This window comes from Jaculus jaculus, chromosome 8 (assembly GCF_020740685.1).
Source record: "Jaculus jaculus isolate mJacJac1 chromosome 8, mJacJac1.mat.Y.cur, whole genome shotgun sequence".
Lineage (NCBI taxonomy): Eukaryota > Metazoa > Chordata > Mammalia > Rodentia > Dipodidae > Jaculus > Jaculus jaculus.
In genome coordinates, this window is record NC_059109.1 from 43,754,153 (window position 1) to 43,779,026 (window position 24,874).

The window sequence follows — 24,874 nt, forward strand, 5'->3', positions numbered from 1 at the left end:
TTGGGTCTGGATTTTCCTGTTCTGTGCTCTCATGTTGACATTGGCAATGACTTCCTCACACTCTTGCCACGTAGTCCAAATGGCGGCTGTGCCCACAGGAACATAAAAGTATGAGCAGCAATGAATGCAGTCGTGTTTCCATGGGAGGAATAAAAGTGGCTAGTTTTTCATCTTTAGTATTTCCTTGCCTGCATTGGGAACATCAGCTGCCTTCTTTGAGCCCTGTCTACTTTGGGCTCATTGATTATTGTGATAGGAACACAGCTCCAACCCGTGGAATTATAAGCTTCCAGTGCACATGAGCACAATACATGTCGATGTCAGTCAGAGTCTCTATATTTTTAGACTTCTCTATTCTTTGGAGAAAAGGGAGAGGAATTTTATGGCTGTAGGAACATTGAGACCCCAAGCTGGCCAGGTATGGTTTGTTTCCAAGTCTCTTTCCCTTGACCGTGGCTTCTCTGTCCTCACAGCCTGACGGCCACACTGGCCAGCGTTGGTGCAGCCAGCATCCCCAGCGCCGGGCTGGTCACCATGCTCCTCATTCTGACCGCCGTGGGCCTGCCGACGGAGGACATCAGCTTGCTGGTAGCTGTGGACTGGCTGCTGTAAGTGTCTGAGGGTGGGCTTCTTCCGGGGTTACGGCAAGCTGGCAGGGTTACAGCAACACCCCACAGGGGAGTGGAGGTTAACTGAGAAGGGGCACAAGGAATCCTCGGGAGGTGATAGAAATAGTCCGAATTCACAGGTGTCTATACTTGTCACTACTCATCAAACTGTGCATTTAAGTAGACAGGTCCTTTTATTGTACACAAATTACAATTTGATAAAGTATACTTAACAATGGCATGTCATTGAGCTAGAGAGATGTCTTAGTGGTGAAAGGTGCTTTGCTTGCAAGCCTGACAGCCTGGGCTTGATTCCCCAGTGCCCACATAAGGCCAGATGCACAATGTGGCACGTATTTCTGGAGTTTGTTTGCATTGACTGGAGGCCTTGGCATGCCCATTTTTTTTTTCTCTCTCTCTCTCAAATAAAGAAATAAAACTTAAAAATACAGAATGTAATAAAAACCATAGTGACCCAGAGAGGCATGTGTTCCAGTGTAGTGTGGAAAGGCGGAACGGAGAAGCCCAGCTGACTGAGCATGGTGGTTGACTTCCGGTGCTCACTGTGTGCCATCTAATGTGAAACGATCCGGAAAACTTGTGGTTACGATTGCTGCACTGTAGATGAGGAGAGTGAGTCTGAGGGAGGTGAAGTAGCTTGGGAATGGACCGGCTTGATCCTAGATCCTCTGCTGTGAGCTGCTGTATTCTTGTTCATGCCGCATTCAAGCTTCTGAAGGCAATTACAGGTAGACTCACTCACAACTGAAAGGAAGAAGTCACTCACGAATATGTAGGTGGAGGGGAAACATGTTACTCCTATAACACCGGCCTATGCAAAGGCACTGGGGCTCCCAACTGTGTAGAGCTTTAAGTGATGGAAGGTGAGGCAAGATGGACAATGTTGAATGCAGTTGACTCTGAGCATATAGCCCAGCTACATTTCCCAGAGAAGAACCCTGGCCTAGAATAGAAGATTCACCATCCATTCATGAAGTCAGACAAGGCTACCCAGATGTTCCCCAACAAGGAAGTTGGAACAGATCTTCTGTAAGGGTCCAGGTGAGGTGGAACTGATCTTCTAGTAGACCTATTGATGCCTTCTGTCACGTCATGGGCGACAATAGAACCTTGGACAATGCCATGAGCTTTAACATCAGAGGTGAAGAGTGACAAATGTTGACACAGAGATGCCCACACCTGTATGTCCAAACTGCTTTATGCACCAGTGGCAACGTTTTTATTTACTGGCATGGATTTGAAAAGGCGGGAACCACATTTTATGGCCTTGAGTCTTTACCTCCTCCATACTCCCACTCATCCAAAGGGAGAAAAATGGGGAAGCTGAAGAGATAGGGGCAATCAGGGAAGGCTAGAAGGAAGACTGAACTCTCCATCAGCTGTGCCTGGTATTGGTGCAGAATGAGGCCTACATTAGAAACAAGAACAGGCTGTGTGGACATCATCTGCATAGCCCAGGAAGGCTGCTGTGGTACTTCCTTGGTCTCGTCCATCCTCAGAGACATGTTCTAGAGATGGCTTTATAGGGGAGCTAAAGGCCCTCTGTGTCTCTCTGCCAGCCTCTCAGCTTCTTCTTGGAGGGTCCTTCTTTGCTAACTTGGTTGTTCTCTTTGCCCTGTGTTGGCACCAGTAGGCTGTGGTGTATATTCAGAGAAAGTGTCTGGGACTAGATGGTGGTGAGCAGGTGAGAGGAATTGGAAGAGAGCAGGATGAAGGAGATAAAGGAATGGGGTAGGCTGTGGATATGGAGGAAGACCAAGGAGGGAAGGGGGGCTTGCAGTGCTTTGGGGTCAGAGCACTTACTGGTTCAATAAATGTGGGCGAACCTTAACCACATAGTGGCTATGGGACAGTCAGGGCCTTTCCACACAAGAACCATCAAGATGGCTTTTCTAAATTCCTCCTGCTTCCCTCTGACTTGGTTACTTTCTGCCCTGGCTCTGAGCTTCTTGAACCTTCTTCTCTGCCACTTCTGTTGAGTTCCTTGTCTGCTGCAGCCACATTGGACGTGTTCCTACGCCTGAACCCCACCATTGGAAATTCATCAATTTAAAAAACTATGATGAAAGGAAGTAAAATAAGAATAATTATGATGGCAGAGGCCACCCTCCCCCCATTATAATACAAATGCCCTTTTAGTGGAAAGTATGCACTAGTGTTACCAGGAATGAGGAAAAGGCCCTGGCATTCAGCAAGTATTGCAACATCTCATCCATCTGATTTCTCCATGAAGAACACCAAGATGTAAATGCACATATGAAAACACTGAATCACAAGGACCAAGTGTCTCTCCTGGAACACAGCAGAGCCAGCATGGCCAGCTTAGGACCCTTCAGGCTACCCCAGATTCTCTCATTTTTTTTATAGGTAATTGGTTTTTTAATTTTTTTATTAATTAGTTTTGTACTCAGTGAATACAGTCAATTTGGTACCATTATTAGGTTCATCCATGACCTATCCCCTCCCCTTGAGCCCTCCTTGTTAAGGCATATGGGTCATGCTTTCTGGAGTTATCCCACAGTTATGGGTAGGATAAATGTCTCTGCATATCATGACCCAACATGTGGCTCTGACATTCTTTCTTCCCCCTCTTCTGCAAAATATCCCTGAGCCATGTTGGGTTCATTTTTGGTCTGCTTCAGTGATGAGGTGTTGGGGGCCTCTGGGTCTCTGGATCTCTGATTTGGTAGGAGTTGAATTTTCTCTGTGTTGATCTCCTTCACCCTTATGCTGGTACCAGGTTCACCAAGAAAACAGCACCCTTGCTTGCTTTACCAATTGTTCTTAGTTTCTGCTGGGGCCCTTTTGAGGTATGATGGGGTGGCTCTCTCCTTAGGATCTACATATATCTGAAAAAGAGAAGCAGATTCACATGGAGAGTAAGTTAGCACCAGACAAATGAGATAACCCTTACTTTTTAATAGATAATTTAATAGGTGTAGTCCCTCTTGTAGCCCATGATTGGTGATAGCTTGATAATGGAAAGCTGGCTTATGTTTGGATATTGTTCTGACTTGTTTCCCATACCAGTTATGGGTCCCATACCACTGAGGGGATCAGTTAGCCAAATCAAGAACAGTTGGTTCCCCACCATGGCTGTGTGCCACTATTGCACTTGTGTGAGCATCACGACAGGTTATTTGCTGCTAAGTAGGTTAGACCATGAGTTGCTTGGATAGATATTGGTCATTTCCCCCAGTCGCCCATGTAGCACCTTCTGGCACTAGACACGCTGACTGTCTGGGGACTGACTCTCTTCCAGCTTCCAGCCATGCCATTCCATTTTACATGTCAACCACAGAAGATGTCTTCAGCAGTAGGGTCTTACCACTAACCTTTGGTGGGTCATCAAGTACTCTGACAGTGAAAGAGGGAGAGAATATCTTTCTTTTAGGGACATGGTCCTATTTTCAATAGCAACAACAAAAAAAATAAAATAAGATAAAATACCTTGGAATAACATTAACCAAGGAAGTGAAAGATCTATACAACGAAAACATAAAAACACTCAAAAAAGAAATTGAGGAGGACTTGAGAAAATGGAAAGACCTCCCATGCTCCTGATTAGGCAGAATTAACATTGTGAAGATGGCAATCCTACCAAAGGCAATATACAGATTTAATGCAATTCCAATTAAAATCTCTCCTTATTTTTATCAAGAAGTTCGTCAGTGGAGATCTGGGCAGCAGTGGAGAGAGGAAGCAGAATGGTCCATACTTGGAAAGGCTGGGGAAGACAAGCGTAAGAGGTTTTCCTCAAGCTAGGGTTTCATCGTTTGTTGTCTTAAAAACTCATGGTGAGGGGTGGAAGAGAGGGCTCAGCGGAAAGAGCTCTTGCTGCACAAGCATGGGGACCTGAGTTCAAGTCCCCAGCACCATGTCAAAAGCCGGGTTTGGCCATTCATGCCTGTAATCCTAACACTGGGAGGTGGACACAGGAGGATCACTGGGCTTCCTAATCAGTCAGTTTAACGAATGGATAAAGAACAGGAACTCTAGTTTCAGCGAGCTACCCTGTCTCAAGAAAATAAAGAGGGAGAGAATAGAGGAGGGCACCCAACATCTCCCTCTGACCTCTGCACATGCCCACAAAGGCATGTACATCTGCACACACATGTGGACACACAAAGTAAGAGAGAGAGAGAGAAAAAAAAACTCATTTGGAGGGCTGCGGCTATGGCTCAGTGTGTAAAGTGCCTGTTGAACAAACTTGAGGACCAAGTTTAGACCCCCCCCCCGACACACACAATGTAAAATACAGGCATGGCAGCGCATGCCTATAATCCCAACACTGAGGAGGCTGGAGACAGGGGAATTGCCTCAACTTGCTAGCTAGCTTGTCTAGCTGAATTGACAAGGTCTGTGTTCAGTGAGAAACACTGTCTCATAAAAATAAGGTAGGGAAGTTATAAAGACACTCGGTGTTGACCTGTGGCCTGCGCATGCATGTACACACACACACACACGTTGAGTTTACTTCCCATTGTAAAGGTGTTAAGAGGTGGGATCTTTCAGAGGTGACTAGGCCAGGAAGAGTGGCATTGGTGACATTATAAAAGCGTAAGTTCAACCCCTTCTTCCTTTCTTGGTCCTGTCACCTATTTCCATGTGATGTGACAACAAGATGGCCACACGGGATTCCAATACTTTCATCTTGGACTTCCCAACCTCCAGAACTAAGGAAATAAATTTCTCTTGTTATGAATAACTCAGTCTCAGGTACTCAGCAGGATAAATACATCCTTAGATCTATGTAATAAGCAGAGAATCTTTTCTGTTTGACCTGTTTTATCAGTGCCCTCTCACTCCTCGGATTCAGAAAACAAACAAACAAGTAGCCTAAATGGGACTAATGGGGTATGACCAGGGCCTCAGCCATTCTTAGAATTCAAGTCCTCTAAGCCCTAGTAGATCTGTTTCTGTGGGCTCTGGATTTCTTGGCAGTCACTTGCTTTCCAGCCTGTTGGACGAGCGTCACTTCATGAAATATTCAAGACTGTGCCTTCCTCCAACCTAAAAGTTAGCGAATGGAATGGGAAGGCTGGGCCCTCCCGGATCACCCCATGCAGATACTCACATGCTCCCACTTGCCCAGGAAAGCGGGGTGTGTAGATCTGCCACGGGCCAGAAGGGAGGAGTTGGCTGGACAAGAACAACATGATGACTCGTGTTCATTCATCCACATTGGTGAGATCCTGTGAGAACTGCTCTGGCCTGGAACTGAAAAGCAGGGAGCCAGTTAAAAGTTCTTTTCGAGTTCTGGTCATGTGGTCAAAGGAAAGGGAGACCAAGAGACCAGGACCTGGCTCTGAGCTCTGTATTTACAGCCCCAGGGCCTTGGGTATTAGTTGCTGTGTGGGGCTGTGCTCTGTCGGGTATGCAAGGAAGCAGTATCTTTAGCCTGAAAGTGGGAGTCTAAACCCAATATCCTGGCATGCCCCTTCAGCACTAAGACCCCACGTAAGGCTGGGCTGGTGATGGATGCTTATATGTAAATAAACATGTGCGCTTCTTCTAAGGACAAAGAAAAGAATCTGGGGTGATGACTTAGTCCGTAAGGCTCTTGTCACTGAAGCATGAGGTCCTGAGTTTGGATCCTCAGCACCCATGGAAAATCCAGGTGTGGTGGCGTGTAACTTTATCTCAGTGCTAGGAAGGCGGAGAGAAGATACCTGGAGTTTGTTAGGCAAATAGTCTAGCCCATTTGGAAGTCAATGACCTTGTCTCAAAACAAAAAAAGTAGCCGGGCATGGTGGCACACTCCCAGCACTTGGGAGGCAGAGGTAGGAGGATCATCATGAGTTTGAGGCCCCCCTGAGACTACAGAGTAAATTCCAGGTCAGTGTCAGCTAGAGTGAGACCCTACCTCAAAAAAAGCAAGAAACAAACAAAAAATAATAATAAGGTGGAGAATGATTGAGGAATATACCCAATATCAACTACTGGTTTCCACTTGCCCTTGTACACACATGTGTGTGCACACACATGTGTGCCTCCCACAAAAATACATGAATAGCATGAATACACTCCTCAACACACACACACACACACACACACACACACATACACACACACACACACACACCTATGCTATACAAAGAAGGAAAGAAAGAGGAAGGGCAGAGGATGCTGGGCAGATGGAGCCTGTAGTTGGGTCAGACGTGCTTTGAATTACGAATGGGGCCACATTCTTTCTCACCAGCAAGAGGAGATCTAGAAACCAGCTTCTGCTGCTGAGCTTTGTAGCTGCTGGAAGCTCACTAGTGGTTAAGTGGGGGGTGAGGGTCTGAGTTGAGATAAATTGACTAGGGGGAGGCTAGCTGTGTCTTAGAAAAGTGGTTTGTGGAGGGAAAACAGAGAAAAATAGAAAGGGGAAAATCTTTTCCTCTTTAGGCAAAGACTGTAAGCTTTTTATAACTCTAACAATCTTCCAAGAGAACACAAAACAAAGCTTTTGGTGACATTTAATGTGTCACAGTGTTTGCCAATGGCTGAAGTCCAGCCATCCTCATTATAGTCTGCTAAGCCTTGGGTGCTTTTCCTGGGCAAGCTTAGCCACCCTGTAAATGTCATGGTGGAAACCAAGATTCCAGAGCACTGCAAAATGCCCAGGTCTTGAAGTGTCAACAGGCTAGAATCTTCTCCCTGCTCCAAGAAATCTTTTGTGTCAAAAAAACAGATATTTTTAAGAGACTATGCAGACATCCCTGTTTATCTGGAAGAGAGTGGATGAAGTGAAAACTGGGAACCAATACCAGAGAGCGGTATCAGTGCCTGGATCTGGCCACAGGCAGAAAGGAAAGGGCAAAACAGAGTCAAATCTAAGTGGGCCGTTAGACTTTACTTATGGGATCTGTCCTTGACTCACATTTGCTAGATATGGTTGAGATGACACTATAAGGGAGATGTGTACTCTATTCCCCACCCTGAAAAGGACACTCCCAAGCTCCTCAAATTAACATCACTAGTAGATAAGTGGAGGTGAGGCCCTAAGTGGAGATAAATTGGGAACGGGGAGGCTAGCTGTTTCCTAGAATAGTGGTTTGTGTAGCTAGGCGTGGTGGCACACGCCTTTAATCCCAGCACTCGGGAGGCAGAGAAAGGAGGAAAGGAGGATCACCGTTAGATCAAGGCCACCCTGAGACTACATAGGGAATTCCAGGTCAGCCTGAACTAGAGTGAGACCTTGAAAAACCAAAAAAGAAAAAAAAAAAGTAGTTTATGGAAGACAAACAAAAATAAAAAGGGGAAAATTTTTTCCTCTTTAGGCAAAGTTACTTTTATTAAAAAAGCATTTTAATATTCCCCTACTCCTAGAGATCTCTGCCAACTTGGACTTGACCTTTCCCAGTCTCCCTACCTTGCTGAAACTTCTCGCTCACCTTCCCTTTTTATCCTTCCCCTGACCTCTAATCATCCGTTTGCATCCTCAAATTCAACCAAACTTGGACATAAAACATTTGAAAAAGATGCATCTGAATTGATCATGTAAGACTTGTTTTCTTGTGATTATCCCCTAACAACATAGTACAACTGCCTTACATATCATTTCCATATATTAATATATCACGTAATATATCAGTATCTAGAGGAACCTAGAGATGCTTTGATTGGAAACATATGTGTAAGTTATTAGCAAGTATTAAACCGTTTTGCATTAGGTGTCCTATATAAGGAAATTGAGCATCTGTGGATTGTGGTACCCGTGGGAGATCCTGGAACTGACCCACCCACAGATACTGATGATTATAAAACACATTCTCAGCTTTCAAAGAGCTTAGCACTGAAGTGGAAAGAAAAATACCAAGAGGAGTGTGCATAAGACTTGCTGGGAGAATTAAAGAGGAAATGAACTCATGCACATTTCACCTGGACTACTAATAACAATACCTTGAGCACCTAGTGGGGTGGCCCGTACTTTGTTACCACTAGCCTTTGATGTGCAGAAAGTTTAATGAAGGACTTCTCAGATGCCATGTTAAGCAGCTACCTACTCTATGTGTTTGCTACTGGGTGTCATTCCATATTTTACAAATGAGAACGCTGGATAGGAAAGGCTCAGTAGCTTGTTCTAATCCAGGTTCAAATCCAAGTTCACACTCCTACTGGACAGTTAGGCAGGTCTCCTTCCCTTCCTTAACCCCATGTGGCTCTAGTCCTCCAGTGCCCAGAATCGGTCTGCCTCGGGAATGGGACCTTAGGTGACCCTGTTGCCACACTAAACCCCTCAAGACAGTTGCTGGCACTCTGCCTTCTGAGAGTTGACACTGTGCCTTGTTTCTGTTGAGTTGAACTGTATAAAACTCCCAACGTTTGGTGTTTTTACAGTTACAGAAATGATAACTTCATATGATTCAACACAGAACAAGGAACCAGATTAACTGTGACTGACCCAGCTCTGATTTTCTGCCAGAACCCCAACTTTCAGATTACTCTCCATTTCCCTGTCAGACTGTTTTGATCAAGGGAAAAAAGAGGCAAAGGCAGAACATTGGCAATTGTTTTTCTTCTAGTGACCCAGATGAGGAACTAGTGTGAACAACTTTAAGCCCCCTTTCAGTTCTGGTTCCTGACAGCCTAGATAAGCTAGCTGTCATCTGCCATGAATTCATTAAATGCGAGACTCCGCTCCTGTCTCTGGCCCTTTCTGTCAGTCTTGACACAGGATCCCAAAGATAGCATCACTGAGGTCTAATGTCTTTTCTTTTTCTTCGTTTTTTAAATGGACTAAATGTTCCTGGTGTGAACATGAAAGTTTCCTGAGAGGTCAGGGATGATGGTGAGAGAAAAGACAAATGGGTGCCTATAGAAAATCTCCTCATGTGAACCATGAATTCTCATATCCTTCTCTGAGCCAGGGTTGTACTTCCCCAGGCTTTCCCCTGTTGCCTCTTTGGCCTCAATGTTACTTCGCTTTGCACTTTTTACAGGGGCAAAATGATTCAGATGTACATGGAATATCCATGATTGATCTCCTGGCTGGGCATGCTCCCACAATGCACTGGGGCAGAGGAACCTGGTCGTATAGTTAATCCACATTAGTATTTTGCTATGTGACAGATCTCCCTTTAACCCTTCCATCTCCTTTGTAAACTTGTCCTCTTTTCTATTCTGTAGTGAGGAGGCAGAGCCCCTCTGCCAAAAATTAATGGCCCTCTCCACTTTGGTGTCCAACCTCATAAATCTCCTTTAGGATTAGTTCCACAAATTCTTTCCTCTCCTTCATACATTTTCTTTTTCCTTCTCAATGGATTCCTTGTTATAGCTGAACAAATTTGTATACTTCACTTCTAAAATAAAAACAAACCAAACATCCGCATGTTTTCTATTTCATCAACCATTTCTTCTCTGGGCCTTCTCACTACTTCTCCCAAGTTTTTACCTACGGAGAACTCGTTTCTGTCCCTATCTCCATATATAAACTGTTATTTGGCAGATTGTCAATATATTTTTGTTGTTGCTAAAACTAAGACAGCATTATCTTTTTCTTGAATGCAAGGCAATAATCAGTATTGTCTCCTACATCCTTCCTTTTAATATATACATACATACATACAAGGTTAGCTTGGCATTTCATAAGTAAAGTTATATATACATACATGCACACATATGCCAAGCTAACCTTGTTTCTTTTCTCCTTATGATAATTTCTTTTTTTTTTTTTCCCAAGGTAGAATCTCACTCTGGCCAAGCCTGACCTGGAATTTACTACATAGTCTCAGGGTGGCCTTGAACTCACAGCTATCCTCCTTCCTCTGCCTTCCGAGGGCTGAGATTAAAGGTGTGCACCACCACACCCAGCTGATAGTATCTTAAATATTGGTAGCACTCACTGTCCTAGCCTACAATGTCTGCTCTTCTCATTCCACACTCCATTCAGGGGTGAACCAGGCACCTCTGTGGCAGCCATATCCACCTCTATGTGAGGGTGCCTAAGTTATGACCCATATCTCAGATGAATCTTTTTTTTTTATTTTTTTGTTCATTATTTATTTATATATTTGAGAGTGATAGACACAGAGAGAAAGACAGATAGAGGGAGAGAGAGAGAATGGGCGCGCCAGGGCTTCCAGCCTCTGCAAACGAACTCCAGACGCGTGCGCCCCCTTGTGCATCTGGCTAACATGGGACCTGGGGAACCGAGCCTCGAACCGTGGTCCTTAGGCTTCACAGGCAAGCGCTTAACCACTAAGCCATCTCTCCAGCCCTCAGATGAATCTTTTGACAAGCAGTCTATATCCTTAGTCACCTTTGGGCATGCCTGTTGACTAGACCCCATGCCTCACACTCAACATGTTCAAACCAAAGTCTGATTTTATTTGCCCACCCAGCCAGTCATGCCTTCTACGCAATAGCACTGCCCATGGATGCCCAAAGCAGAAACCCGAGGGCTCCCTCTCTACTTTCTGTTGTATCCACAAAGCCTGTGAGTGTTTCAGTCCCATAACATCATCTCCAGTAGTTCCATCACATCCTTCTTCCTGCATGCCCACCACATCCTCAAGAATGACTTCACTCATTCAATCTTGAACTGAACATGGCCTTTTCCACTGCATTTGGGATAAAGTTCCAAATTGATGGATTTGGCTGATGAAGTCATGCACAATGGCATGGTCAATTCTGACTATCTCTGTCTCTCATTGTACTCAGAGCCATCTTCAATTCTTGAATTCTTGGACTTCCTACTGCTCAGATTTCATGCTTACTATTTCTGTTCTGTTCACAGTTTTTTTTTTTTTTTTTTGAGGCAAGCACAAAAGACTGGCCTTATTTTTTTTTTTTTTTATAAGAGAGCAAGAACAAACAGTGAGAGAGAATTGATGCACCAGGGCCGCTAGCCACTGCAATCATACGCTATACGCCTGGCCACATTGTGCGCATGAGCAACTTTGCATGCTTGCATCACCTTGTGCATCCATCTGGCTTACATGGACCTGGAGAGTCAACCAGGCTTCACAGGCAAGCGCCTTAACCTCTAGGCCATCTCTCTAGCCCCACAGTTATTTTTTAAACTTATCTTTTGGACTCGTGAGATTTCTTTTGGAAACTCTTCCTGCGCCTCACATGTAATAAAGTACCCCACCTACCTACGTGTTCCTATAGTACCTAGTATTTATTGCTTCAGGAATGCTGATCTCACTCTAGTGGGGAAGAAAAGTGAGCATGATTCTTGAGGAAAGGAGAGGTTGGGTAGGCCTTGTCTGATTCTCTGTTGTGAGCATGTACCACACACTAAGGTACTCACTGGGCTTCTGTGGCATGAATGAATTCACTAACAGAAAACTCAGCAAAGACTACATGTGTTCACCTTTTTTTTTCTTTTTTTTTTACTTAGCTGCTTAGCAAGTATAAATATTTAATGCTCATGAGCTTTCTGCAACCTGGAATGGATACATACGGCAAAATGTGGCTGTGATATGTTGAATGCTTTTTCCTTTGCATTTAACCACCAGCTTCCTGGGAGGTTGGGGTTAGCCTCATCCCTTGCTTCATGATGCAGGAAGAAGTGATTGCCCAAGTGACAGAGTCAGAATACTTACCTGGGTTATAACCCCAGCCCTGGGTCCAGGACCCTTTTTGTCTTGATTTGGGCATTATATATTACTCTGCTTAAATCCAACACAGCTCTATTTCTATTAATTCCTGCTTTTATGGCTGCCTCCACTGGCTAGTGTTTCTTTTCAAATTCAAGGATATGTGATGGCATGGAAGAGGTATGGCAAACAGATATTCAGGGAACACCCAGAGATTCTTTGCAAAATCTTCCTTTAGTGGCTGCTTTGGGAAGTAGGAATTTGTTGTTCGAGAAAGTGAAAGGTTGGAGAAATTGAAGCCTAAATGAATAGTAATTTTCTGAGTGGATATTGTTTTTTTCTGGAGGCATCATTAACTCCCAAGAACAGGGCTTTGTTCACATCATAGAGTACGAATGGTGGTTAGTCCCAAAAGGGGAAGGAGCCAGAGCACAATGATTATAAACTACGGGTCGTGTACTGGCATTACCGCCCTCAAATTCTGTGCAGCAGATATTTTGGCTGCATAAAGAAAATTGTGGCTGAGCAAGTGTACACATTCAGGCTGCTATGACAAAATACTGTACAGTGCGTGTGTTGTTATGAGCTGCAGAACTTTATCGCTCTCTGTTCTGGAAGTCCAGGACCAAGACCCTGCAGATGTGGTGTCTGGTGTGAGGTCACGTCACCGTAGACTGCTTTTCTCCTGTTCTAAGCTCACGTGGTGTAAGAGAAAAAGGATCTTTATTGGACCACTTTTGATAAGGGTACTAATCTAATTCATGTGGGCAAATCCTCATAACCCAGTTCCTTCTCAAGTCACACTAGATCCAAAGTCAGGGTCTTCTGGCCCTGAGAGTCTTTAAACATGTGGAGGACTACTTTAAAATTTGGCTGTGTGAGTTACTAAGCCACTTAATCTCTCCAGACCTAAGGTGTTTTTTTTTTTTTCCCATTATTAAATGTGAATAACAGTGTTCTGATAGAGTTACATTAAGGATTAATTAAGGAAAAATCTGTAAAAATGTAGTCCTATAAATAGTGAGTATGCTATAAATATTTTATGGTATGAATGCTTAGCTATCAGTGGCATCATCACCACCGTCACCATTGACTTGGGTTCCTCCATTTGCCACTACAGAGGGTTTTTCTGGGCATGAGATCATGGACACTCCCACTGTTGCTTTTGGACGTTCGCATCTAAGCTGGTCAGGAATGTTGCGCACACAGAAGGAGGAATGGAAAATTCCAGGTTGGGCAACCCTCTCTGAAATGTCTGAGACCAGAAATGTTTCCAATTTAAACATTTTTTCTTTGAATAGTCACCCGTATACAGTGAGATATCTTGGGTACGGGGCCCAAATCATAGCACAAATTCATTTGTTGCATGTACATACATATAATCTGAAAGTTACATACGTATATAATTTATACAATGTTTCATAGTGTGCAGTAGGCCTTAATTTTGTCTGTAATCATTTACATGAGGTCAGATAAGGAATTTTCCAGTTCTGCCATCATACTGGTACTTTAAATTTTTGGCATTTCAGATTTTTGGATTATAGATGTTCAACCTATATATGGTTAGATGGATCCAAAATAGACTGCAACTATGACGGAAAATAACATAGTCAGTTGGGAATATTGTTATATGAACTGCCGCCCAAATAGGGTTAATGTTTTCTAGGGGAGATAGTTGCTTAACCAAACAGATTTGGATGTGCAGACTAGGAGCTACCAAAAACATATTTGAATTGATTTAATAAAATTTATACTAATACTAGAAGTACACATCATACATTATTTTTTTTGTTAAGTATCTGGAATTGTGTTAAACATTTTGTTTATGTAATTTAATCTTTGTAACAACCCCATCCATTGCTCATTTTAATTATGCAGTTTTATGAATGAAGTGACAAAAGCCTATCATAAATGTTAATATGTTTAGGGCTATCTAATGGGTAAGGGGAAAGAAACCTAGCATTGGAATCCAAATCAGGTTTCCTCTAGAGTTCATGCTTTTTCATGCTTCTTGCTTTTTGTAATTTGATTATTTGTTTTTTTATTTGTTGACTTTTGTAGGAAAAGAATCTATGGTCTTGCATTTGCTAAACAAGTGTTTTTTTTTTTTTTTTACCACTGAACTACTTCCCCAGCTCTTTAAATTCATTTTTTAAAACTTACTGTTAATGATTATTTTTAAACATAAAATGCTGCATATTAGAAGAGTACCATGTACTGTCTTGATACATGTATATATTGAATAATGTTTAAATCACGTTAAAAATATCTGTTTGGGGCTGGAGAGGTGGTTCAGCAGTTAAGACACTTGCCTGAAATGCCTAACAACCTAGGTTCAATTCTCCAGTACCCATGTAAAACCAGATGCACAAAGAGGTGCATGTGTCAGGAGTTCATTTGCAGGAGCTGGAGGCCCTGGCATGCCCATTCTCTCTGTCTCTCTTCTCTCTCTGCTTGCAAATAAATTAAAGAAAAATTTAATCAAAAAACCTGTCTTCTCAAAAATATAATATAATGAAAACTGTCAAAATTCCTTTCCTTTAGCTTTTGGAAATGTGCAGAATCATATGTTATTTTTTGTGACCTTATTGTGAAACCTGTAACTATAGCCTATAGCTGTACTTTTTCTTTTTGAAAAATATTTTTGGGCTGGGGAGACGGCTTAACAGTTAAAGTGCTTGCCTGCAAAACCTAAGGACTCATGTTCTACTCTCCAGGTCCCATATAAGCCAGACACAAAGTGATGAAAGAGCTCAATGTCACACATGTGCATAAGGGAGTGCATAATCTGGAGTTCCATTGAAGTGTCTAGAGGTCCTGGCACACCAATTCTCTCTCTCTCTCTCTGTCTCCCTGTCTCTTTCTCTCTCATAAAAAAGTGTAATCTGTTGGGCTTGCCTCAATTTTTTTTTAACTTTTTATTTTTATTTATTTATTTGTAAGCAGAGAGATGGAGATAAGAGAGACAGAGATAGAGAGAATAGGCACCCCAGGACCTCCAGGTGCTGCAAACAAAGTCCAGATGCATGCACCATTTTGTGCTTTTGGCTTTATGTGGGTACCAGGGAATTGAACCAGGGTCTTTAGGTTTTATAGACAAATGCCTTAACCACTGACCCATCTTTCCAGCCCAAAAGATTTAACTTCCTTGGGTTCATAGAAAGAGCAAGATAAAGTGTTTTTATCTTTCAAGAACACATCATCATTATATTGAACAGTGAGAAAATCATGGATGCAGTTCTTACCCAACAGCTGTGTCAGTGATAAGAGTACTGGAAGAAAAGTCAAGGGTGGTTTACTTACTTAAAAATAGATGAGGGGCTTTAAAGATTGCTTAATGGTTAAGACATTTGCCTGCAAAGCCAATGGAGCTCGGTTTGGTTCCCCAGAATCCATGTTAGCCAGATACTCAAGGTGGCGCATGTAACTGGAGTTCATTTGCAGTGGCTGGAGGCCCTGGCAGGCCTGTTCCTTACTCTCTCCTTGCCTTTTCCCCTCTCTTGTTCTATCAAATAAATAAATTAAATTAAAAGGGAGCTGGAGAGATGGCTTAGCAGTTAAAGTGCATGCCTGCGAAGCCTAAGCACCCAGGTTGTATCCTCCAGGTCCCACATAAGCCAAATGCACAAGGTAGCACATATGTCTGGAGTTTGTTTGCAGTGGCTAGAGGCCCTGGTGTGCCCATTCTCTTTCTCCTCTCTCTCTCTCTCTCTAACAAATAAATAAAAATAAATCTTTTTTAAAAAAAAGAAAAGCTGGATTTTGGGAGAACTCACAGTTCATTCATTCTTTCTGGTAGAACTAATAAGTAAAATAAACCAAGGTAGTATGGCATCTTCAGAGGACATTTTATATCAGGACAAATTGTTGGATGCAATTAGGTGTGTCTGGAGCCTGGATACTAGTTTTACAATTTACTATTTCTCTATAATTCTTTTCTCCTCTTACTTTTCCTCTTGTTCATAACTTGCTTCCCCAGAAGTCCATAAGAGAAATATGATTTACATCTCTAGTGAACAAAGGAAGAAATTAAGGTTCATACAGTCAAAGTAAAGCTAAAACTCAGCCCCGAGCCTCTTGATCTCCACCTTGACAACCGTACCCCCCTTCCCGCTCATAATGCTTCCTCACTAAATTTCTTTTCTCCTCCTTCATCAGAGACAGAATGCGGACTTCAGTCAATGTCGTTGGTGACTCTTTCGGGGCTGGGATTGTCTATCACCTCTCCAAGTCTGAGTTGGACTCCATTGATGCCCAACACCAAGTCCATGATGACATCGAAATGACCAAGACTCAATCCATTTATGGCGACATGAAGAACCACAGGGAAAGCAACTCTAATCAGTGCGTCTATGCTGCACACAACTCTGTCATAGTAGATGAGTGCAAGGTACCCTTCCCCTTCCTGGATATCGAGACCTGCATATAGTAGTGCATGCTCGGTGTCTTAAAAGCAAAGTCCCACATCATCCCTACCACACTTTTGTAAAGAATCATGTCACCCCAGCTTTTGTGAGTCCCAGGTCATCTCACTCTGTATCTAACACGTGCTGGGAAATCAATAAGATTAGTACCAAAAGACCCTATCAGTTTCTTTAAAAAAAAAAAAATGTGATGACTAGATCCACTCTACTCCACTAATTTGGCTATTTTTATTGACTCTTTGGCTCAAAAATTTGTGGGTGTTAGAACTTTGATGACTTTCAGACATTCTCTTCCTCAAATGACATAAAGAGAAATTCCCAGCAAATAAACGTGTAATTTATACAGAATGAATAATCCTTCTTGCTGTTGGTCAAAAATGCTCCCAGGTAGCCTTGATCAGCAATTTTTAACTTTATTATTTTTGTGCGAAGGCAACTTTTGACGTGGCTTTCATTTTGCATCCCAGATGGGGAAACAATTCCAAAAGCAACTGTCCTTCAGAACAAAAAGCTTTTTTAAACACTGTATCTCACACACTCCACCACTGCTGTGGTATAGATGTCCTGGGTTCTCCTTTGAGCTGTTGGTGTGTCAAGTGTTCAAGCTTGATGGGCTCTGGCTAGCCGTCGTTGTAACTAACTTTGACATTGTGAAAGACAGGGTGTTCCGACCAGAGCGAAGCAAACTGGGAGATACTCTGGCAGGTGAGCACAGGGGGTGGTTTGCTAGAATTATTCCATCCAGAGGCTGAAGACATTTTGAACAGACACAGATTTATGGAACATTTTTGACTGCTACTGATAAGAACACATCTCATCTTTAATGTTGTCCTGTGTCCTATCTGGGTCCTTTTACATATGTATCATGGATTCTGCCAGATAAAAGTGAAATAAAGCCAATTTATTAGACTATATTATAGGCCCAGATGATCTTTTACTGTTTTCCTTTATATCAGGCTGTGGTTCAAATTAGGAAGGGAAACTACCTATAATTTAATTAACTCAGTGAAAATCACTTCAATTTTTAAAAATTCTGGTGGACTTTGGAGCATGATTCATCCCTTTTTTCTTGGAGAGTTAGGGTTTTTCACATCTACATAATTGTTTCAAATTAGTCTTCACAAAAATATTAGCTTGGGGCTGGAGAGATGGCTTAGCGGTTAAGCGCTTGCCTGTGAAGCCTAAGGACCCCGGTTCGAGGCTCGGTTCCCCAGGTCCCACGTTAGCCAGATGCACAAGGGGGCGCACGTGTCTGGAGTTCGTTTGCAGAGGCTGGAAGCCCTGGCGCGCCCATTCTCTCTTTCTCCCTCTATCTGTCTTTCTCTCTGTGTCTGTCACTCTCAAATAAATAAATAAATAAAAATTTAAAAAAAAAATTAAAAAAAAAATTAAAAAAAAAATATTAGCTTGGATCAACAAGGATCAACCTTCTCATGCATTGGCTATATATTGTATTATATTCATCAAGTACTTATTGTGTGCCTTGTATAGTTCAGTTGAGTGTCCCTGCCTCATCTCTGTGACATCTTGTGATTTAATCACTCATCAAGTGTTTACTGAGTGTCTATGACCTATAAAAGAATTATGCACTGGTGGAGAAGAAAACAAAGGAAGGTGATGAAACGTAGAGGAGATGAGATTTGAACTCAAATCACTATCATACAAGGAAAAAAAAGTAGTTTGAGACAACATGAAATGAATATGTGTAGTTTTAATTTCACAGTTGCATGCAAGAAGAATCCTTATGAATAATGGCCTGGAGCATGACCCCTTTGGGGCTTCTCAAGGGGTTTCTTGATATGGTCAAGAACATGTTTTGAAAAAGAAAGTGTAGAAACATGGAGATGTGTTTAACACTTCCTTTTTTCTTTTCTTAAAGGAAATCAAGGAAAAAATACTAATTATTTTAATCAAAATGTCTTAGACTCTAAAGGGCTAGAATTGTCCCTATCAGTAAGTCCATGAAGAGTGAGACTTTGACCTCATTTATCACTCTCATATCCCAACTCCTAAAACAAGGTCTGGCATGTAGGCACTCAGTAAATGCTTGTTGAATGTACCCCATTAGCGCCTTCATCCCATGCTCATTCAGATAGCAGTTTTTGTTCATAGCGATCATTGCCCAACCCCTCTAATTGACTATCCAACCAACCATCAGTAGATGTGTTGGCTAATTAGTAGTTAGCTGATCAGTAACCAAGATGGGCAGGTTATTAAGATGATGAAAAGAGGCTTATCAATTTCACATGTTTTCATTTATAGTGAGGGGATTGGGTTCAGCTTGCTGAAGGTGAATAGGTCCTCAGCCTTTGCAAGCCCAGCCTCCCCACTCTAGGCTAGTTATCTGTGTTGACACGGAAGTGAAAAAATGCAGCCATAGCTATAGGAATGAATGCACGCCCCTTTGTCACAACATCCAGGTTGCATTTATTCATTCCTTTAACCTTTCAGTCAACTCAGTCTTATTTCTTTCCAGTTTTCACAAGCCAGCCCAAAAGATGTCAATGCTTCCTGCCAAAGCACTCCCCTGGGCTTTCCTGTTACTTAGGTGGCTAAACTAGACAGGAGGAGAATGGGATGAGGAGTGAAGTCCTAGTTTTCTTTGGTTCGGCCAGGAAAAGAAGTGCCAGAAAATGTAATGTCCCAGTTGCTTTTCAAACATAGGCCACAGTGTTTACCAACAAGAAAACAGACACCTCCCCCAGTGCTGTCTGGTGCTTCCAAAGACACCACATTGTACTTGACAGAGGCGCACTGCCAACGAAGCACATTCAAGGTCACACGGACAGGCAGCTTTCTCCAGACAGTCTGTCCCTGGCATTCTGTCTTGATAGATCACTGACAGGGAACCCAATTTGCGGAAGCTCTGGTCAAAACTTTAACCACTTCAGGCATTGTTAATCACGCTGATCTCCCTGTTTTGTTTTTTTTTAATTCTCGCCTGGTAATAGTTTGATGTTATATAATAGCTTTTTAATTTTCATGTGAATAACTGCATGTGGAGCAGGCATTGCTAATTGCATGAATTTTCTTTTTTAAAAAATGGTGGGGCTTAATGAGAATTGGAGGAAGGAATAGTTTTTCATTTGCATTCGCATGGCTCACGAAGGGCCCTTGGTTCTCCATTCCTAGCATGTTGTATGTTCGTGATGCATGCATTTCACTTCCACTTGGGTAAGAAGAAGGTCAGATTTCTTTCAAACACTGCTGCATTTGTCGTGTCTCCATGTTCTAATGCTTCCATAAATCCAGTCTCTCCATTATGTGGAATATCAGTCGTGGGTTTAAGTTTGCACGTGGCGTTGAGGACAGACAGACAGAAGGTAAGCTAGGAGACCTACTTAGAAGCGGATGGGGGAACTCCCCATCCCACATAAGGGTTCAGCTTGCTTTGAGCCAGGAAAGTCTACCATGCCTCATCTACTGCTTCTATTTTCTCCATTAAACGTTGGCATTGAAATTACTTGGGTGACATTACTGATCTCAGATTTTTCAACCTCCCCTTCTTTCTTTTCTTTTTAACTTTTAAACTGAGATAGCCTATTTTGTGCAGCAGAAACATCAAAGTTTCTGATTTTAAAATTGAACAGGTATGATAGTGCCCTAGTCTCACTGCAACTGAACCTTTCGCATGCATGAGTAGAACGAGCCTTCTAGATCTGGATTGTGTTTCTCTGTGGTTGTCTGGAGTTGCACATGGCACTTGCTGTATTTTAAAGACTATGTTAGTGTGTAATGTGTCTATGAGTAAGATTGTGGGGTCACAACCCTAAAAATATTGTAGAAATTGTTCCCCGAATCACAAAACTTGTATAGTACCTCAATATCCTCAAAGTAAATATGGATGTTTGAATTTTCAAAGCAGTACTGAACACAAAGATAGTTGCAGAGATAAGTTGAAAGAAATCTATCTAAAAGTAATATTTTAGCCATGCATTGTAACCCTAGGTCCAGTGCTTCTCCACATAACCCACGGGTGGTTCATCTTTCTGGTTCATGGCCTGTTGGCTGGATATTGATGGCAATTATTTTCAGGTAACTCTGGCAGCCAATGGGAAGTCAGCTGACTGCAGTGTTGAGGAAGAGCCTTGGAAACGTGAAAAATAAGGATATGACTCATCAAATCCTTGAATAAACTCCCTGTGTATCTTATGGTAAAAGATGCTATAAACAAGCTTTGTTTAAAGAGGACAAATGCATATATTTCTATGTTTACTTAATCTGTTAGCTGAAGCCTAGAGGAGCTGCTGTGAGTCCGTGATGACAGGCACCTTGCTGTGTCATTTTGCCAAATAATGCTTCATAACCATCTAATTTTCTCACTTGTGTTATTGTTTGAATGGATGCTGCTGGAGGAACCACTTTGAATTGAAGACATGATCTTGCCAGCTTCCCTTTTCTCTCAATGCAGAACGATGGATGCTCTTTTCCCAAGGGACATGACAAAAGCAGCGAGGTACATTCCAGGGACCAGGGACAATGAGCACATATAATGTGCTATTCCTTTAAGTGTTCACAGCTTGCCTTGTTATGCACAAGAGATTCTGCCAGAAGCATCGAGAAATAACTTCTCTCCAACTGGTTGAGTGAGTTGACATCTGCATTGATTGAAAGCAAGTGTCTTAGGGAAGTCTAACAACCTATCTTTTGTGTGTCATTTTAAGTTACATGTTTCCAAGTGTTTTAGTGGGAGCCATACTGTTGAAGGTTTATGGTTCTCACTGCCACGCTGCCCTCCTCTAATGAGTCTGGGAAATTTCTAGTGGGAACTTCCAACTTGAAAATGCATTAGGAATTAGTTGTATATGGTCACTATATATGTTGACAAAAGTAAAGGAGCATAGTCAACATCAATTTAACCAGATCTGAATATCCAAATTCATTTGTTTGATTCATATTCAACTGGCATAGTGAAATCAAGGGTGGTTATTTGATCTATATTTTTGATTTCTTTGTTTTATCCATATGATTCTCATTGAGGTATCTAACAAAATCTTCAATCTCCAGATTATTTCTATGATGTTCTTATTCTTCTACATGTTTTGGTCAACGTATCCTCCTGTCACTCAGAGGACACTGGTGTTAGCTATGCTCTTTGCATATCTCTGTAAAACAAATGGAATTTATTCTAATATGTAGAAAGCTTTCTGTTATATCAAAGCACTTGAAACCAACTGTAGGACAAAGTCAGAAACATAGCCAGTCTTCCTCCTCATGGGAAAGAGACAGAAAATAAACACCTATGAAAACTTCTGGCATTCCTACGGCAGAGTCCAGGCAGCCTTCAACCATGAAGGGAAGTTAAAGGATGGCACTACACCATGTCCACATGGAGCCCTTCCCAAGGCTGCAACCATTCAGAGGAAGAAATCAGGTCACTGGAATAATACAGTGCCTTGCATGTGGTAGATGGTCAATGAATCCTTAATGATTGGCTATGCAAGCTAAAATTACGAATGTCTCTATTATCATTTTCTATTGATTAACACACAGTATTTTCTTATGGTTTGGGTTTGGAAGTTAGCTGGGACTGTGAGTCATTGAGAAATAAAGCACAGTGGTCTCAGGAGTCAACAGAAGCTGGGTCTATGGGTAGAAGTAGGTGTGGAGATGTTTTGGATGTTTATCGAATCCAAATTCTCTGAGACAAATGTCACATCTCTCTTCCAAATCAGGCAGCTTGGGAACATAGAAAAGATGTGAGATATCAGTTGCTTTCACTCACAAACCCTGATTATCATTGGATAAGGATCACTATGGAGCAGTATTAAGGGAATTTTGTTTTTGTTTTTTTGACGCAGAGTCTTCCTATATAGCCAAGACTGGCTTTAAACTCACAATCCTCCTGTATTAGCTTCCTAAATTCTAGGATTACCAATAGAATTGCCACACCAGCAAGCAGATATTTTGAAATGTCATTTGTCTTCAGTTTCTTAAGATGGACAGTTAACAGAGTGACTATGGACATGCCCAAATACAGTAGTGAGTAATTCATCCTTTCTTGAAGACATGGGGTCAACAGGACAATCTTGAAGCTAGCTGTGAACTTGTTCAGGGTTGTTATTCTATAAGCTCTGCCCTGTTTTTTTTTCTTTTTTTTTTTCTAATGTGTATAAGGATTTAAGAGAAGCCACTGAGAGCATGTTGGATTGGTTGAGAAAGGCCAGCTGGGTACTTACGCACCCTGGCCCGTTTCCCAAAAGATGTGATGATACGTGAGTTGTCTTCTCATGATTCTGTCTAAAGATCTTTCTAGTATAATCTTCAGCTTCTCCCTAGCTATTCTGCTAAACTATGACTGTGTAAGGGGACAGGGTATTCAGAAGAAACAAGGGGCACAACTTCATAAATAGGGTTTTTCTAGTGTCAGACTGTATGCAGTGTCTCATGGGAATATACTTAAGAAATCACATTTGTCTGGAAATTGAATAACCCATATTAAAAATAAGCAATTGGTCAAGTTCAGGACTAGCCTGAACACCCAGGGTGTGGGTAGAAATAGTATAGGACTATGTCTTCTGGTTTTGTTGGCCTCATTCATTCTTCCCATGCCATGTTCATTGGGTGTTTGTTCCCTTGTCTAGAATGTGTGCTGTAAACAAGAGAACAAATGAATCCAGAGTATATTCTACTGGCCTTAGTCTTATGAAGCTTTCTGCCACTATACTGTACATTTATCCTGATAGCACCATCATGGATCTGAATGATGAAGTCATGGATTTCACAACACCAACTTTTAAAATGAGCTTTCTTTTTTTTTTTTTTTTTTTTAGGAGTCAGAATCATTTCAGAAGAAAACGAGGCAGACTTTTAACCCCACCCTTTCTCATTCTTGCCCTTTACGAAGCAAATCAAATCATTTATTTATTATTATTTAGCTAGTAAAATTCAATGAAGCCAATTTAATCAGAAAACAGAATAAGTTGTCTTTCAAATCATTAGGTTTCTTGGGATGGCTCCTCTTCATACAAGGTGCATCAGACAATCCAGGCTGCCACCTGGATCTAAGCACAGATCCCCAGTAAAGGCCTACAGGTGACTTTAGAACTTTAGGTCACTAATGGATTCTGTTTTTCTTTTTCTTTTCTTTTTTTTTTCCTTGGGTATAGAAGCATAGTATGTCCCTTGCCCTGAGGAATTCTCCATGATCCATAAAAGACAAATAGTGATTTTTCCTCTCTAGTCACTGGTTAGCCTGGGTAGTCACAAAGGAATAAAACAAGGGCACCAAAATGCTGAGCCTGGGGAACTCAGACTTGTGGAAGCTAAGAAGTGAGGTAGGTGATGCTATGTCTCAGGTCAAAATGTCAGATGCAAATGTATCTAGTCAGGAGTTCCTATGAGAGCCGAAAGGTTGGGAGGATTATTTATGGGATCCCCAAAAGGTAATGCCATCCTGCTAGGTTTTCACAAATGCCATATTTCCATTGCTGCCAATAGCAAATGCTTGTTATATTTTTTTCAGTTTTGTCAAAATCGAGATTTCTGCATATATGATATTTCCCCATGCAGCACAATAAATCCAAGTAGATGTGCACGTTGAGCTAATTCTCCATGGCTCTGACTCTGGAGAAGCAAGCCCGAGCAGCTCTTGCCTGACGTGATGACCACATGTGCACAGTAGCTCCTCCGTGCTCTCTAGCATTCAGGACGACTTTATTGCTGGGTTTGCCTTGCTTATTCTCCAAACTGAACTTATTTCAAACCAAGATGAGGTGTGAAATTTAGTTCTTTTAGTACTCGCTCTTTCAGGAAGGATTCTGGAGGTGAGGGGCACAAGAAGATGAAGTTAAAGCAAAGAGTGTGAAGTGAGAGTTTCCTAACTCTAGTTGTCAGAGAAGATGTGTGGTCTCAGCATCTGTAGTAGTTTCTGGCTAAACCCAGGTGGGTGACACACCAGGCTGATGGTCTTCTTGGATAGAGTGACACATAAAGGATGTTCAAGAAGCATTAGTTTAGGATTTTCCCCCCAAATTTCCCACTCATCCTTCTTCTTTCTTTCTTTTTTTAAAATTGTTTTATTTATTTATTTGAGAGCGACAGACACAGAGAGAAAGACAGATAGAGGGAGAGAGAGAGAATGGGCATGCCAGGGCTTCCAGCCTCTGCAAATGAACTCCAGACGCGTGCGCCCCCTTGTGCATCTGGCTAACATGGGACCTGGGGAACCGAGCCTCGATCCGGGGTCCTCAGGCTTCACAGGCAAGCGCTTAACCGCTAAGCCATCTCTCCAGCCCTCATCCTTCTTCTTTCTTGCTCAGTTTTTTTTCCCCATTGTTCAAGAGCT

General features: G+C 42.1%; 1 protein-coding gene across 2 annotated transcripts in view; it reads left to right on the top strand.

Annotated features, from left to right (window-relative positions):
- Slc1a2 (solute carrier family 1 member 2) overlaps nucleotides 1-24,643 on the top strand; it is a 160,390-nt gene extending 135,747 nt beyond the window's left edge. The window contains exons 9-12 of one of the 2 annotated variants that reach the window (XM_045157619.1): nucleotides 474-608; nucleotides 16,322-16,553; nucleotides 19,840-19,910; nucleotides 20,623-24,643. In XM_045157619.1, coding sequence (XP_045013554.1) covers nucleotides 474-608; nucleotides 16,322-16,553; nucleotides 19,840-19,875 — 403 coding nt within the window. In that variant the 3' untranslated portion in view covers nucleotides 19,876-19,910; nucleotides 20,623-24,643. The remainder of the gene's footprint in view (nucleotides 1-473; nucleotides 609-16,321; nucleotides 16,554-19,839; nucleotides 19,911-20,622) is intronic. The other variant, XM_004660806.3, reaches the window with a different exon arrangement.
- The last annotated feature ends 231 nt before the right edge of the window (nucleotides 24,644-24,874 follow it).